Below are 15,488 nucleotides of genomic sequence, written 5' to 3' on the forward strand. Positions count from 1 at the left end.
ACTGATCAAGTTCCCTCAGAGCGAGCTTAAAGAGTGTCAGGATGGCTGACCCCCGCTCCTGTTTTTAATCTGTCAGCCAGATTAACAGCCTTAATCAGCGAACTCATATTCTACGAGATCCACCTAGCTAACCCAATTACAATAATTACACTAGCAGGATCTGGTGCCATGATGTCCTCAGGTAGTCCTGAGAGAGAAGGGGACTGCCCTTCTCCATACCATCCTGTCCACCAAGACTTCCAGGTCCTTGATGGCAAACAGTGAAATTACTTTGCCTCTGTCCACCAGGGCAATTCAGAGGAGCCGTGCAGAGCACTTCTGCGCTGACAACACACATCGTGGTAGACAACTGCATTTAAATATTGTGTCTGAACTGGGAATCCCAGGAAGTCCCAGTAGTGGAAAGTACTCCCGCCAATGGCGTGAGGAAGATATTGTGCATGGGATACCACAGAGGCATAGCACACAGCTAATAGTGCAAACTGTGGAGAAAAATGTGAGAAAACAATGCACAAAGAAAAGTCCTCCATGAAACACGTCAAAATTGACTCTTAGCCGATTGATTGCTGGTAAATTACAGACCCCAGTGTCATTCTTCAGTAACTCACCGGTCTGCTGTTAATAAGCTGATTGGTAGGAGATTGCACAAGTTTTCTCACTGGTGGGCATGACATGTTAGTCATTACCTAACTTGTTCCCCTCATCCCAATTCAACAGAGAAATGGGAACACTCTGACTTTCATGTTTATGGGAGATCAAGTTTATAAGGTGGCAGCAACTCTGGGAAGACAAAACTCAGAGGAGATTTCTTTGGTTATAGATTTCCTCCTATAATTGCCGAGTCAGGCAAAATTACAATAGAATCATTGTTTAAAGTGTGGTTGGAAGAGTAAATGCACCAAAAAATGCAGCATATTATAAAATACTGATCAGGTGTTTATCTTTATGTCTGACCTCCATAACAGAAGTACATTTTAAGTATAATAATAGTTCAAGTAGTGAAATTGTCTCAAGTGTTGCCAATTTAGAGAAGGGTTAGGAGCTCTTGCAGCATAAGTAAAACCTCCCTAACTCAAACCCAAAAGCTCTGGGTTTGAGTTCCATGCCAAGACTTGTTGGGTATGTGGAAGGTTTATTTGTACTGTGGCCAAACAGGTTCATTGTCAGCTTGTAAATGCTTCTATTATGTCAGATGGAAGATCCTAAGAATGGAGAAGTCTCCTGTTCAGCCTTCTTACAGAAGACCATGACAAATCACTGCAGTACTTGTCCACAAACAATGGAAATCCATGGCTCAACCATTAGAAAAGAGGACCAGTGAAAAGACCAGCAGGAGGAAGGATCATTTGGAGAGTTGGTGCAAACATGAAGGGCCAAATGGCTTTCTTTCTGCACTGCATCATCTGGGACTCTTTAACATGACTTTTCTTCTCTAGGATTTTCTGAAGTAATTATTTTATTACAGTTAATGTTAAATACCTAATTAGGAAAGCTTCAAGGGAACAGGAATTGAGGTAGCTCGAGCATTGCAACTAAGGAAATGAACATAAAGCTGAGTTAACGGAGTCACTTCAGTACCCAGAGTTAATGGCTATATCTGCTGATGTTACCTCAACTCCATACAAGGCTCAGCAATTCATCCAGACCAGCTCCCATCATGATATTATGTGCAGTTATGTCATTTAAAGCTAAAATTAACTGCCATTCTCTGGAACACTTAAAACAAGACTGAAAGCTTCCTTTAAATACAACCAGTCACTCCAATCTTTTGCACAGCATCAGAAATCATTTTACATTCATTAAGAAGTGCAAAATTACACTGATTGTACCACTGAAACATATTCGAGCTGTTGTTTCTGTTCATGGTTCAAGTATTATTCCCACTCAACCACATTTTCTTATCTTTCACAGGAAGCAATACTTCAAATTAGCAGACAATTGCTCAACCACAATTTTGCAACTGTGTTGGCATTCCTGATGTACAAAGGTTGGACTGATAAAACATTATTAAAAATTTTCCATAGAAATAAGTTTGTTCGCATCGTCTTATTAAAATATTCATTTACTTCACTAAGAAGTAACATAAATGAAACACTCCATGAAAAATAAATCATATGTTGGCAGAAAGATCTTCTGCATTCAACGTAGATTGTGATTATGAGGATTATCAAGGGCATTTTTGAATAGTGAGATCACCAATCACACAGGCAATTTTATTCAATTATAGTTCAATTGAAATACATTACAAAAAAAAGAGGATGAAAAGATGCACCAGTTCCAAGTAACACAAAGAATCAAGTCACAGAAAGTGCAGGACAGGAGGAGGCCATTTAGCCCATCAAGTCCATATCAACACTTTTGCAAAGCAATCCCAATTAGCCCAAACCTCCTACACAGTTCTCTAATTTCATACATTTTTTTTACTCAATTCCCCTGTTTCTCATTCACAGGCTGTGAACATTGCTGGTTGGGTCAACATTGGGGAGGTGATTGGATTATGACTCTGCTATTAATCCGGAGACCTAGGTAATGTTATGCAGATGCAAGTTCGACTCCTACCACAGCAGATGGAGGAATTTTAATTCCAGATTTTTTAAAAAATTGAATTCATTATCTACTGAAGACCACAAAGCCACTGTCAATTGTTGGAAAAACCCATGTGGCTCATTCATGTCCTTCAGGAAGAGAAATCTGCCATCTTCACCTGGTTTGGCCTACATGCGACTCCAGACTCAGTGCAATGTGGCTGACTCTCAATTGCCCTCTGAAATGGCCCAGCAAGCCATTCAGATCAACAGTAACTAGGAATGGGCAATAAATGCTGGCCAGCTAGCAACGCCCATGTCCCATCAGTGAATTAAAAAAAACATATGCCCATCTCCACAGTTGCCCTTGAGAAGGAGATGGGAATCACTTTCTTGTACCACTGAATTCCATGTGGTATAGGTAGATGCACAATGTCACTAGGAAGGGAGTTTAAGGATGTTGATACATCCAACACTAAAGGACAGGTGATATTTTCTCCAAGTCAGGATGGTGTGTTACTTGGAAAAAGCTTGTAGGTGATAATGTTCCCATGCATTCATGGATCTTGTCCTTCTAGGCAGTAAAGGTCACAGATTTGCAAGGTGCTGCAAAAGGATTGAGGAGTTGCATCTGTTTACACCAGGCAGTATATTCTAAATATAAACTATTAACTGCGCAAGAAAGGCTTCCCTTTGGCATCTTCTCTGTTTCTTTTGCCATTTGCCTGATGTATGTGCTCTCTGATTATCTGCCTCCCAATCACTTGACATTATCTAAAGCCCATGATTTTAAACATCTCTCTCAAATTTTCTGTTAACCATTTCTGCTCAAAGGAGAACATCCTCAGTTTCTGCAGTTGACCCATGTAACGATAACCCTCATACCTGGAAAAATCTCTGCTTCTTCTTGAAAGCCTTCATAGCTTTCCCAAAAGGTGATGTCCAGAATTAGACATAATATCCTAACTTGGACTGAAATATTGTTGCATTTCAGTTAAATATGACTTGGAGTCATACAGTCACAGATGTACAGCACAGAAGGAGACCCTTCGGTGTAACTCACCCATGCTGACCAGATATCCTAAACCTATCGAGTCCCATTTGCCAGCATTTGGCCCCTATCCCTCTAAATTCTTCCAGTGCATATACACATCCAGATGCCTTTTAAATATTGTAATTAAACCAGCCAGCACCACTTCCTCTGACAGTTCATTTCACACACGCACTACGCTCTGCATGAAAAGGTTGTCCCTTAGGTCCCTTTTAAATCTTTCTCCTCTCACCCTAAACCTATGCCCTCTAATTCTGGACTCCACCACTCCAGGGAAAATACCTTGTCTATTTACTCTATCCATGCCCCTCATGATTTTATAACCCTCTATAAAGTCACCCCTCAGCCTCAGATGTTCCAGGCAAAATAGTCCCAATCTATTCAGTCTCTCCCTATAGTTCAAACCCTCCAACTCTGGCAACATCCTTGTAAATCTTTTCTGAACCCTTTCATGTTTAACAACATCCTTCCGTAGGAGGGAGACCAGAATTGCACACGTATTCCAAAAGTGGTCTAACCAATGTCCTGTACAACCACAACATGACTTCCCAACTCCTAGACTCAATGCTCTAACTGATAAAGGAAAGCATACCAAACACCCTGTTCACTATCCTATCTACCTGCGATTCCATTTTCAAGGAACTATGAACCTGTATTCAGAGGTCTTTTTGTTCTACAACATTCGCCAGGACTTTACCACTTAAATACAAATATTATTTGGAATTCAAATTCCACCATCTGCCATAGCAGGACTTGAGCCTGGGTTCCCAGAAAATTACCTGAGTTTCTGGATTAATATTTGAGCAATAATTCCACCTGATCATTGCCACCCCTATGTGATACCTGACAAAGTGTTCTGAGAACAACAATCATGATCATTCGGAGCATGTCACTCTAAGTTATGAACAGGAAGCTGAATTACTTTGATTGGAGCAAAGAGGAGGTATATGACAGGTGTTTCAAATGCTGAGATTTGTGAATATTGTAAATATAAGCAGATGCTAAACATGGGCTTTAGCGCGAAAACAAGAGACATTAACTGAAGCAAGTCTCAACACTACAGATCAAAACAATCTTATTCCTCCTCAAAGGTCTGGAGTGATAAGACTAATTGTAACAAAAAAAATGATAATTCATTTTTAAAAAGGCAATAATTTCATATTTCAGAATAAACTAATAAGTTTTTAAGATAGACACAGACCAACATGAAATATAGAAGTTCCTGCACTCTGGCATCGACAAACACAACTGTTTGAAATTTTATATGGTTTGTGCACATCCTCAAGTATTTCATAAAGACAGTTGGAGTGAAACATTCCTGCTTTTGAGCTATGTCTCTCACTGGTCATCTCTTGAAGATTAACTAGCTTTGGTTGAGGACAAACGTACATCGTCTGTGAAAATAAATTGGCATTCCTGAACCTGGTGACCTTTACTCACTCAATACTTTCTTCTGTTATTCAGAGGTGGAAGAAGTGAATGGGAAATTCAGTGACCTTTATTGCAAATCCTTTAACAGGAAATCTGGTTTCAAAGCGATGACTTCTCATTTCTCAATGCATGCATTAAGCAATGTGTGCTGCAGTAAAGTAACAACTGTGTTTGTATAAGGTTCATCGGATTTGCTACATCTGACATCAAATTAAGAGTATCATGAATTTTTATAGTCAACACATTTTAGCTTCACAGTTACTGAGTTATTATTGTCTCTCTAAAGAAGTAATCAGAAACAGCCCAGTGACCTGTAGCAATGATGAAATGTTGTAACAAACCATTTAATTAATCAGAAACGTTCTATAAAGATTCTAAACGTGATACTTTGCTTGATTACATTTTATGCACTAAAATAGCACGAACCTTGCAAACTGTGTAAAGCAGAATTATCCAACCAAACTGAATTAGGGCAAGCGTAAATAGGTCTATTTTGTACATTAGAGTTTAAGGCCCTGCATGAATTACTTAGCAGATTATAAATTAGTTCAAACACTTGCAAACATTTAGCTGTATTGCTGAATATCATCACAAACTTATCATTTAATGAACCATTCAATAGTGCCACCTAATGTCACCTAAATGAAACTTCAGGAGTAAAGTATCACTTTCCTTCAGTAAAGTATCTGTTAACAAATCACACAAGACTCCTACAGTCATCAGTGGTGCCAATAAAACTCCTCATTCTGAGGCTTTAAAATTTATAGTATTAACTATATACGTGACTGCCTCCCATGAGGCCTTCCTTCAACAGAGCAGGGTGACAGTAGTTAGTGGATACATGAGCTTTAAGAGTCCAGAGTTATACACGCAACTGCCTTGCTTCAGGTCAAACTGAGGTCAACTGCAAAAGAACTCAGAACCAGAATATGCATCTTTGGATGCACGCACAATGCTTCACTCTATGATACTCTAAAAGATATACAGTATGCTTTTGAACAAACTTATACTGACTATTTAATTTTGGCTCGCCACATTCTATAACAATTTCACCCACTGATTATTAGCTCCCCGTATTTACTTCACTAATTAACATTGAATTCACCCTCAATTAATGTATCCATCACTTTATTCCTCATTCCACAAGATGTCAATCATCCCTTCAGACCATGTTAGACGATAACATACTCCTGGGAGTGAATTTCCCATGTTTCAAGAGACGAGCAATAAAATCGTTCTTTATATAATATAACAGATTTTGTGCAAAATCAAATTCTAATTCAGTCGACCATCTTTTGTCACATTTAGATTGTAAGTTTCAACTGGGTTGCAAATAAAAAAAAATCTCACGTCAAAGACTCATTGTTTACTGAAGTCAGAAAATAGATCTCGACCTGACTCCAATCAATGCTGTTAACTTTATATCCATGGTCACCACTGCTGGTACAACTCCAATCCTAAAAAAGTGCAACTCTCATCAGAACAGAAAAACAAAATAGAATGACCAAGAACATTTTAAACATCGAAGGACATAGGAAGTTTGGGTCGCATTATAAATTGTATCACAGCCACCATTGTATGACAAAATCAGGAATGCAATATTTGGATTTAATGGTGCCCTTTTAAGTCATTTAACTGCAGGAAACAGACCCATTTTACACCAGAATTTTATACAGCTACACAATCCATTTACAATCATGACCAAGATAATTGGATACAAGGTTTGCTTGTGTTTTCAACATAGCAAGATGTGGAATGGAGTTGTATTGCCTCTGGTAGGAGCTAACTGAGACCGGACAGATGACTCGAAAAATATAAGAACCAAAATTAATTGTTTTATCAAATGTTTGCAATCACAATATGCCCTATATGCAATCTTTTAACTGGAGTTGAAGTTTGAAAAATAAATTTTAACAGAATGTCATCAAACATGTACCAAACATTGCATGCACTTGAGAATGAAATGAAAATACAATTTCCAAAAATTAGATATAAAAACAAAAACCCACAGTGGATTAATCAACATTCGATTAAGGGCAGTGATTATTTCAGGATTAACCCTCGTCAGACAGTCAAACATCATCCCAAACTGACAGGAGGACAGCATATTCACCAATGTACAGTCCCAGCAGTTCCTATTTAGCTGTGATAGGGTTAAATCCAATACAATCAAATATTAGTTGTTTCACACTTTGTAGAAAATACTACTGGAAACCTATCATGAGAACATTGCAGACAAACCAAGTTCAGGAATCGCAGACTCACCTTCCCATCTGCTCCCGTGGAGCTGGAGAACACATATTCCAGGTGGAAAACTATAGCAAACATTGGCAGTTTTACCATTTCTGTCAGTTGGATACGGCTCCTGAGGACCAGGGACGTTTTTTGCGAACTGCAGTTAGAAAAGAAGCCACTTTTTAGAGTCATAGAGATGTACAGCATGGAAACAGACCCTTCAGACCAACTCATCCATGTCGACCAGATATCCCAACCCAATCTAGTCCCACCTGCCAGCACCCAGCCTACATCCCTCCAAATCCTTCCTATTCATATACACATATCGAGATGCCTTTTAAATGTTGCAATTGTGCCGGCCTCCACCACTTCCTCTGGCAGCTCCTGCCCCTCTGCATGAAAAAGTTGCCCCTTAGGTCTCTTTCATATCTTTCCCCTCTCAACCTAAACCTATGCCCTCTAATTCTGGACTTCCCCCACCCAAGAGAAAAGACTTTATTTATCCTATCCATGCCCCTCATGATTTTATAAACCTCTATAAGGTCACCCCTCAGCCTCCAACGCTCCAGGGAAAACAACCCCTGCCTATTCAATCTCTCCCTGGCAACATCCTTGTTAATCTTTTCTGAACCCTTTCAAGTTTCACAACATCTTTCTGATAGGAAGGAGACCAGAATTGCACGCAATATTCCAACAGTGGCCTAACCAATGTCCTGTACAGCTGCAACATGACCTCCCAATTCCTGTACTCAATACTCTGACCAATAAAGGAAAGCATACCAAACGCCGCCTTCACTATCCTATCTACCTGCGATTCCACATTCAAAGAGCAATGAACCTGCACTCCAAGGTCTCTTTGTTCAGCAACACTCCCTGGAACCTTACCATTAAGTGTATAAGTCCTGCTAAGATTTGCTTTCCCAAAATGCAGCACCTCGCATCTATCTAAATTAAACTCCATCTGCCACTTCTCAGCCCATTGGCCCATCTGATCAATATCCAGTTGTAATCTAAGATAACCTTTTTCGCTGTCCGCTATACCTCCAATTTTGGTTTCATCTGCAAACTTACTAACTGTACCTCTTATGCTCACATCAAAACCATTTATGTAAATGACAAAAAGTAGAGGGCCCAGCACCGATCCTTGTGGCGCTCCACTGGTCACAGGCCTCCAGTCTGAAAACAATCCTCCACCACCACCCTCTGTCTTCTACCTTTGAGCCAGTTCTGTATCCAAATGGCTAGTTCTCCCTTTATTCCATGAGATCTAACATTGCTAATCAGTCTCCCATGGGGAACCTTGTCGAACGCCTTATTGAAGTCCATATAGATCACATCTACCACGCCGCCCTCATTAATCTTCTTTGTTACTTCTTCAAAAAACTCAATCAAGTTTGTGAGACATGATTTCCCACACACAAAGCGATGTTAACTATTCCTAAACAGTCCTTGCCTCTCCAAATACATGTACATCCTGTCCCTTAGGATTCCCTCCAAAAACATGCCCACCACCGACATCAGGCTCACTAGTCTACAGATCACTGCTTTTCCTTACCACCTTTCTTAAACAGTGGCACCACGTTAGCCAACCTCCAGTCTTCCGGCACCTCACCCGTGATTATCGATGATACAAATATCTCAGCAAGAGGCTCAACAATCACTTCCCAACCTTCCCACAGAGTTCTCGGGAACACCTGATCTGGCCCTGGGGATTTAACCACTTTTATGTGTTTCCTCCTCTGTAATATGCACATTTTCGAGATGTCACCAAATATTTCCCTACATTCTATATCTTCCATGTCTTTTTCCACATGCAAATACTGATGCAAGAAATGTTTTCCATTATTCACAGCCATTAAGTGGCTTGCAGTCCAGACTGAGTTAAAGGCAACAAGTTAAGCCTGTTCTGTTCAGCCAATACCTATCATTTCAGGTTTTGCACAGAAGGTGTGCTTTACAGGCAGTTCTTCTATAACACAATGGTTGCGTTCTTGTGTAACCCCACGTTATAGAAAAATTGCGCTTTAGAAACAGCATGTAAAGTGTTGGCGATTTAATCACATTACAGCCAACACACATTTTAAAAGCTCAACTTTTAGTAACAATTTGTCAATCGCGTTACAGCAAATTCGGGTTAATGGAACACATGTTATAGCAGAACGACCTGCACCACAAACAAAAAGACTTCCAATAACCAATTAGATTCTGTCCTTTGATCCTCTTCTCAAAATTGCACGCTCAAGTAAGTGTTCCTTTTCTGATTAGACAGAACTCCAAATCATTTTCTTTTACATGCTTACAAAAAGAGGCAAGATTAGGAAAATGTATTTAAAATCTTGGGTCCATTTAGTATTGAATCATAGATATATTCAATATCAAATTCATGGAATTTTAATGAATTTTTCTGCAATACTTCCTCACTGTCTGCACAAGGGTTAACACACTGCCAATACTCTTAGTCTCCGACTATGGCTAAACAGCCAAACATAATTAATCTTGACCATACAATGTAGGAAAAGGACAGAAACTACTTGTTCTACAGTGGTTCTCAGTTAGAGGTTTCAACTTCATTACTTTTGGGCCATCAAAATATATATGGTATTTGGATCAAAGGACCAAGTAGGTGTGGAGTGCAATTCGCAACCAGCAATGCAGGACTCTAGCTGGCCACAGCATTTTACATATGATTCACTCTCTGCTGATAAGCCTCTAATGTTCTTTCTTGAAACATTTCAAAAATATGCTTTGCAGCAAATTTATGAAATGCTCACAGGCAGACAATGGAACGAGGACATGCCACAACCCAAAGGACTAGCCACACTACCATACATCAAGAGCATTTCCGAACTGACGGCCAGACTACTAGAACTCATAACAGCACACAAACCAACAGCCACTCTCAGACAACAACTCACCAGAACGAAGGACCCGATACCCAGCATGAGCAAAACCAATGTAGTGTACAAAATCCCATGCAAGGACTGCACAAACACTACATAGGACAAACAGGAAGACAGCTAACGATCCACATCCATGATCACCAACTAGCCACGAAACGACACAACCAATTATCCTCAGTAGCCACACACGCAGATGACAAGCAACATGAATTCGACTAGGACAACACTACTATTATAGAACAAGCCAAACAGAGAACAGCCAGGGAATTCCTAGAGGTATGGCACTCATCTACAGTTTCAATCAATAAGCACATCGACCTGGGTCCAATATACCGACCACTGCAACGGACAGCTGGAACTGACAACTGGACGCGGCAGATTCAAACCACTATAAATGCCGGAGGAAACATCACAGAAGTGCTTCACAGGAGGCTCCCAAGCACTGAGGATGTCACCTAGACAGGGGACGAAACGTCTGCAACACAAATTCCCAGCTCGGCGAACAGAACCACAACAATCTTTGAAACTTTAGCTTGAGCCCACATTACAGTTATGGTTGACATGAGATGGACTCCAATCCAGCTAGAGAATTTCCAAAAGAAATTTTGTGTCATTGCACTTCACAGGTAGATCAGAATCCAATTTCAAAGATACTACCTATTCTTATCTTGATATGTGGCAGATACAGGGTGAATACATTGTGAATGCAGCAGTACAATTAAAAACTCAAATCAGCACTTTATAACTGACAGACACTCTTGACTTTCCTTAAAGTTCTGCACAGCTGCGCAAGTAAATTGCAGAAATAAAGCAAACTGCTCTATGTTAGTGTAACACAGGGAAGAGTGTATGACACAGAACAATGCAAAGCAGCCCGACATCACTTAATGCGTGCTCCACTGAATTAAGTTGTCTATCACAGATTTTCTAAAGATGTTTTGCTTTTGTTCAAATTTAATTACATCAGTCTGTGGTAAGTTTCCTGGCATTCTTTTCGTTGCTTAATTTGCTATTCAAAGCCTTACCTTAATTGGCTCCAAGTCCCATCAATCAAATGTAGTCTGTATGGAATTATTATTTAGTAGCAAATTGTTCTTGAACATACCACCTAAAGCATAGGAGTAAAAGTAGGCCATTTGGCCGATCAAGTCATGGTTGATCCGATGATGCTCAATTCCATTGCCTGCCTTTTTCTCATTAACTTTGAATACTAGTCTTGAACATTCTTAATAAACCAGCTTCAACAGCTCTCTGCAGTAAAAAGAATCCTCAGATTTACGACATCTTGAGAGAAGAATTTCTCCTTATCCCTGTCTTAAATGCTGATGCTTACTCTGAAATTATACTTTCTGCTCCTCAACTCCCCCAAGGGATACAACCTCTCTACATCTACCCTGTCAAGTCCCCGAAGAAACCTATATGTTTTATTGAGGTCTCCTTTTATTCTTCTCATCTCCAATGAGTACAAACCCAATATACACAACCTCTCCTCAAAAGAAAATCCCTCAATACCAGAATCAACCCAGTGAACCCCCTCTGTACTGGTATATCTTCCTTTGTGCCAAAACTGTTCACTGTGTTCTAGCTGTGATCTGACTAGTAGCTTGTATAGTTTTAGCAAGTCTTCCCTATGTTTATGCTCCAATCCCTTTGGAATAAAGGACAATTGTCCATCTGCCTTCCAAATACCCATTGAACTTAGATGCTAACATTTTATGATTCATTCATGAAGACTCCCAAAACCCTCTGTTCTCAGCTTTCTTCAGTGTTTCTTTTACTATTCGGCTCTGCTACTCTTCCTGCCAAGGAACATTACCTTATATTTTCCCCACAGTATATTCCATCTGCCAAGTTTTAGCTCACTGACGTAACCTGTCTATTTCCCTCTGCAGAATCCTCGAGTCATCCTAACCACTTCCCACCTGTTTTCTGGGTCTTCCATACACTCTCCATATCAAAGTCATGAATATATACTGTAAATAACTGCAGCCCCAGCACTGATCCAGTCAGTGGCACGCCACCAATACAGGTTGCCATCATTAAAATAACCCTTTTATCCCAACTCTCTGTCTTCTATTTGTTAGCCATTCCACTATCTATACAGATAGGCTACCTCCAAGACATAGGCTCTTAACATATTAAGTAGCCTATGTGCATTACTCTTTAGTGAGTGTCTGTCGTTAAATATCCTCCTTCATGAGGTGGCTGCAAATCCCACCCCTCATTCCTGCATGCCAGTTGACTGGCCTTGTCAACAATTTCAGTGTCCTGTAAATGGTTGTTAAGCAAAGCACAAAGAAATTATTTCACATCAAGGTCAATGTCCCTAAATGCAGGATATGCTGCCAAATTTCCAAGGATCAAGATGTTGTCACAAAATCTAAGAATGAATGAATTAAATTAAAATGGAACTGAATATGTGTAATGACTTGGAATAGGACCCCCTTTAAGGTCATGTTTGAACTTCTGCAGAAAAGCCCGATTATCGCACCATTACACAAAGCACCAGCAGTTTATTAATTCTTGCCAATAACCAGAGTGTATTCACAATTTAATTAACTTATGAATTATGGACCTTTCACACAGTGACAAGAAACATCATAACTCACTGTCACTTGTGTAATATCTCTCATCAGCCTTATAGCAGCAATTGAAAATGTTTCTATCTTTTTCTGAGCTCCGAGAAGCAAAAATCAAAGTAACACAATATGTAATCATTGGGGAACAGTCCATATAACTCCACTTACAATAACTCTTCTATCTCTGTAGTAATTCACTTGCAGGCTCCAGAGATCCTTCCCGAAAACTGCCAGACTGAGCTACCTCTTAATTGATTTTCTTAATTGATATCAAGATGCAAATCACAATATATGTGACAGCAGGACAAGGTGATCAAAAGTTGTCTTGATTTTAAAAGTTATATGGAGTTGGAGTTGTTTTGTGAAAACAAAATTTAACAGTTGGGCAGCATGTCATCTTTATGCCTTAACAACAGATAACAACTTGGAATAGAACCAGAGTAAAAGAGACCATATCTTCTACATTTGTAATATATTGCACCTCATTTACAATGAACTTTACCTTTTGGAGAGGTTCCTGGATTTTCCTTGCACTGTCCCAGGTATCAAAACTACTACCTGCGGCTTCTGAACATAACACCAGCTGTTGTGGACGCAAACATGCAGCCTTCGTTCTTGAATGACAACCGTGTTTCCATCAGAAACTTGATCATTCTGTAAAACAAAGACAAAACGAATTTGTGTACCTCACAGACAAACAAGAACATGGTGAATTACTGCAGGTAATGACTGCAGATGCGGCAGCTCTGAAATAAACACAAGATACTGGAAAAAACTCAGCAGGTCAGATAGCATCCATTGAGAGACAGAGGGAAAAAAAGTTAATGTATTATAAGAATAAAGCACTGCTTACTTTTCAGTTTACAAAATTCTGATTCTTGGACTTCAATGACCTAATTTAAGTGCACATACAATGCAAAGTTAACCAGGTGATTCTAATACACCTCAAATTTAATCAAAATACTAACCTGCTTTTGGGTTGGTCAACCAATAATAAAAGGCTATAAATAACAAAAGAAATTTCTAATTGTTTGCGTAATAAGTAACTGTTAGTTTCCAGCATTCGCTATAAAAGTAGTTTTACCAACAGACAAGAAGACCAAATAAAAACGACAATGCTAATTTTGTTTGACCTTTACCCGTAGCTAGGACAGTGCAAAGAAATCTGGGAAAGTCTCAAGATGAATAAAGACTCAAGATGAATAGTGCCTTTGAAAGGGTGCAAAGGAGCAAATGAGAAATGGGAAAGCACAGTAAATGGTCACACCATGGTGCTTTGCATATGTTTTGCTTATTTCCAAAGATGTGGAGGTGCTAGTGTTGGACCAGGGTGGACAAAGTTAGAAGTCACACAACACCAGGTTATAGTTCAATAGATTTATTTGAAACCACAAGCTTTTGGAGGCCTGCAACAAAAGCTTGTAATTTCCATATGTCATGTGACTTCTGACTACCTCTAAAGAGACACTCCTTTCAAACATATTTGTAAAATTACTGCGACTTAGAACATAGAACAGCACAGCGCAGAACAGGCCCTTCGGCCCTCAATTTATTCTCAGCTCGTCCCCCTGCACTATCCCAAAATCATCCATGTGCTTTTCTAAGGATTGTTTAAATCACCCTGATGTGGCTGAGTTGACTACATTAGGAGGTAGGGCATTCCACGCCCTTACCATTCTCTGCATAAAGAACCTGCCGCTGATATCTGTCTTAAATCTATCACCCCTCAATTTGTAGTTATGCCCCCTCATACAAGCTGACGTCATCCTCCTAGAAAGAAGACTTTCACTGTCTACCCTATCTAATCCTCTGATCATCTTGTATGTCTCTATCAAATCCCCCCTTAGCGTTCTTCTTTCCAACAAAAACAGACCCAAGTCTCTCAGCCTTTCCTCATAAGATCTTCCTTCCAGACCAGGCAACATCCTGGTAAATCTCCTCTGCACCTTTTCCAATGCTTCCACATTCTTCCTGTAATGGGGCGACCAGAACTGTACACAATATTCCAAGTGTGGCCGCACCAGCATTTTGAATAGTTGCAGCATGATATTGCGGTTCCGGAATGTAATCCCTCTACAATTGAAACCTAACACCGTATGCCTTCTTAACAGCACTATCAACCTGGGTAGCTACTTTCAGGGATCTATATACATGGGCACCAAGATCCCTCTGCACATTCACACTACCAAGAATCTTTGCAGTGACCCAGTATTCTGCCTTCCTGTTATTCTTCACAAAGTGCACTACCTCACATTTAGCTGCAGTGAATTCCATTTGCCACCTCTCAGCCCAATTCTGCAGTTTATCCAAGTCCCCCTGCAACCTGTAACATTCTTCCAAGCGGTCCACTACTCCACCGACTTTAGTATCGTCTGGAAATTTATTACTCTATCCACCTATACCTGCGTCTAAGTCATTTATAAAAATGACAAACAGCACTGGTCCCAAACCAGATCCTTGTGGCATACCACTAGTAACTGGACTCCAGGCTGAATATTTTCCATCAACCACCACTCGCTGTCTTCTTTCAGAAAGCCAGTTTCTAATCCAAACTGCTAAATCACCCTCACTTCCATGCCTCTGCATTTTCTCCAACAACCTAACCATGTGGAACCTTATCAAAGGCTTTACTGAAGTCCATGTATAACACGTCAACTGCCCTAACCTCATCTACATGTTTGGTCACCTTCTCAAAAAACTCAATGAGGTTTGTGAGATACGACCTGTCCTTGACAAAACCATGTTGACGATCTGAAATCAAATCGTT

At 39.9% G+C, this 15,488-nt stretch overlaps 1 protein-coding gene across 1 annotated transcript in view; it reads right to left on the bottom strand.

Annotated features, from left to right (window-relative positions):
• The window catches only part of nphp4 (nephronophthisis 4), a 450,076-nt gene that overhangs the window by 243,605 nt on the left and 190,983 nt on the right, over positions 1–15,488 (bottom strand). The window contains exons 7-8 of the mRNA XM_087980586.1: positions 13,224–13,375; positions 7,273–7,399 (exon numbers count right to left, since the gene is read on the bottom strand). Of these exons, the coding sequence (XP_087836712.1) occupies positions 7,273–7,399; positions 13,224–13,375 (279 nt within the window). The remainder of the gene's footprint in view (positions 1–7,272; positions 7,400–13,223; positions 13,376–15,488) is intronic.

Source organism: Chiloscyllium plagiosum, unplaced genomic scaffold, assembly GCF_037043375.1.
Source record: "Chiloscyllium plagiosum isolate Xiang-an unplaced genomic scaffold, Cpla_swu_hap1 HiC_scaffold_37, whole genome shotgun sequence".
NCBI classification, from domain to species: Eukaryota; Metazoa; Chordata; class Chondrichthyes; order Orectolobiformes; family Hemiscylliidae; genus Chiloscyllium; species Chiloscyllium plagiosum.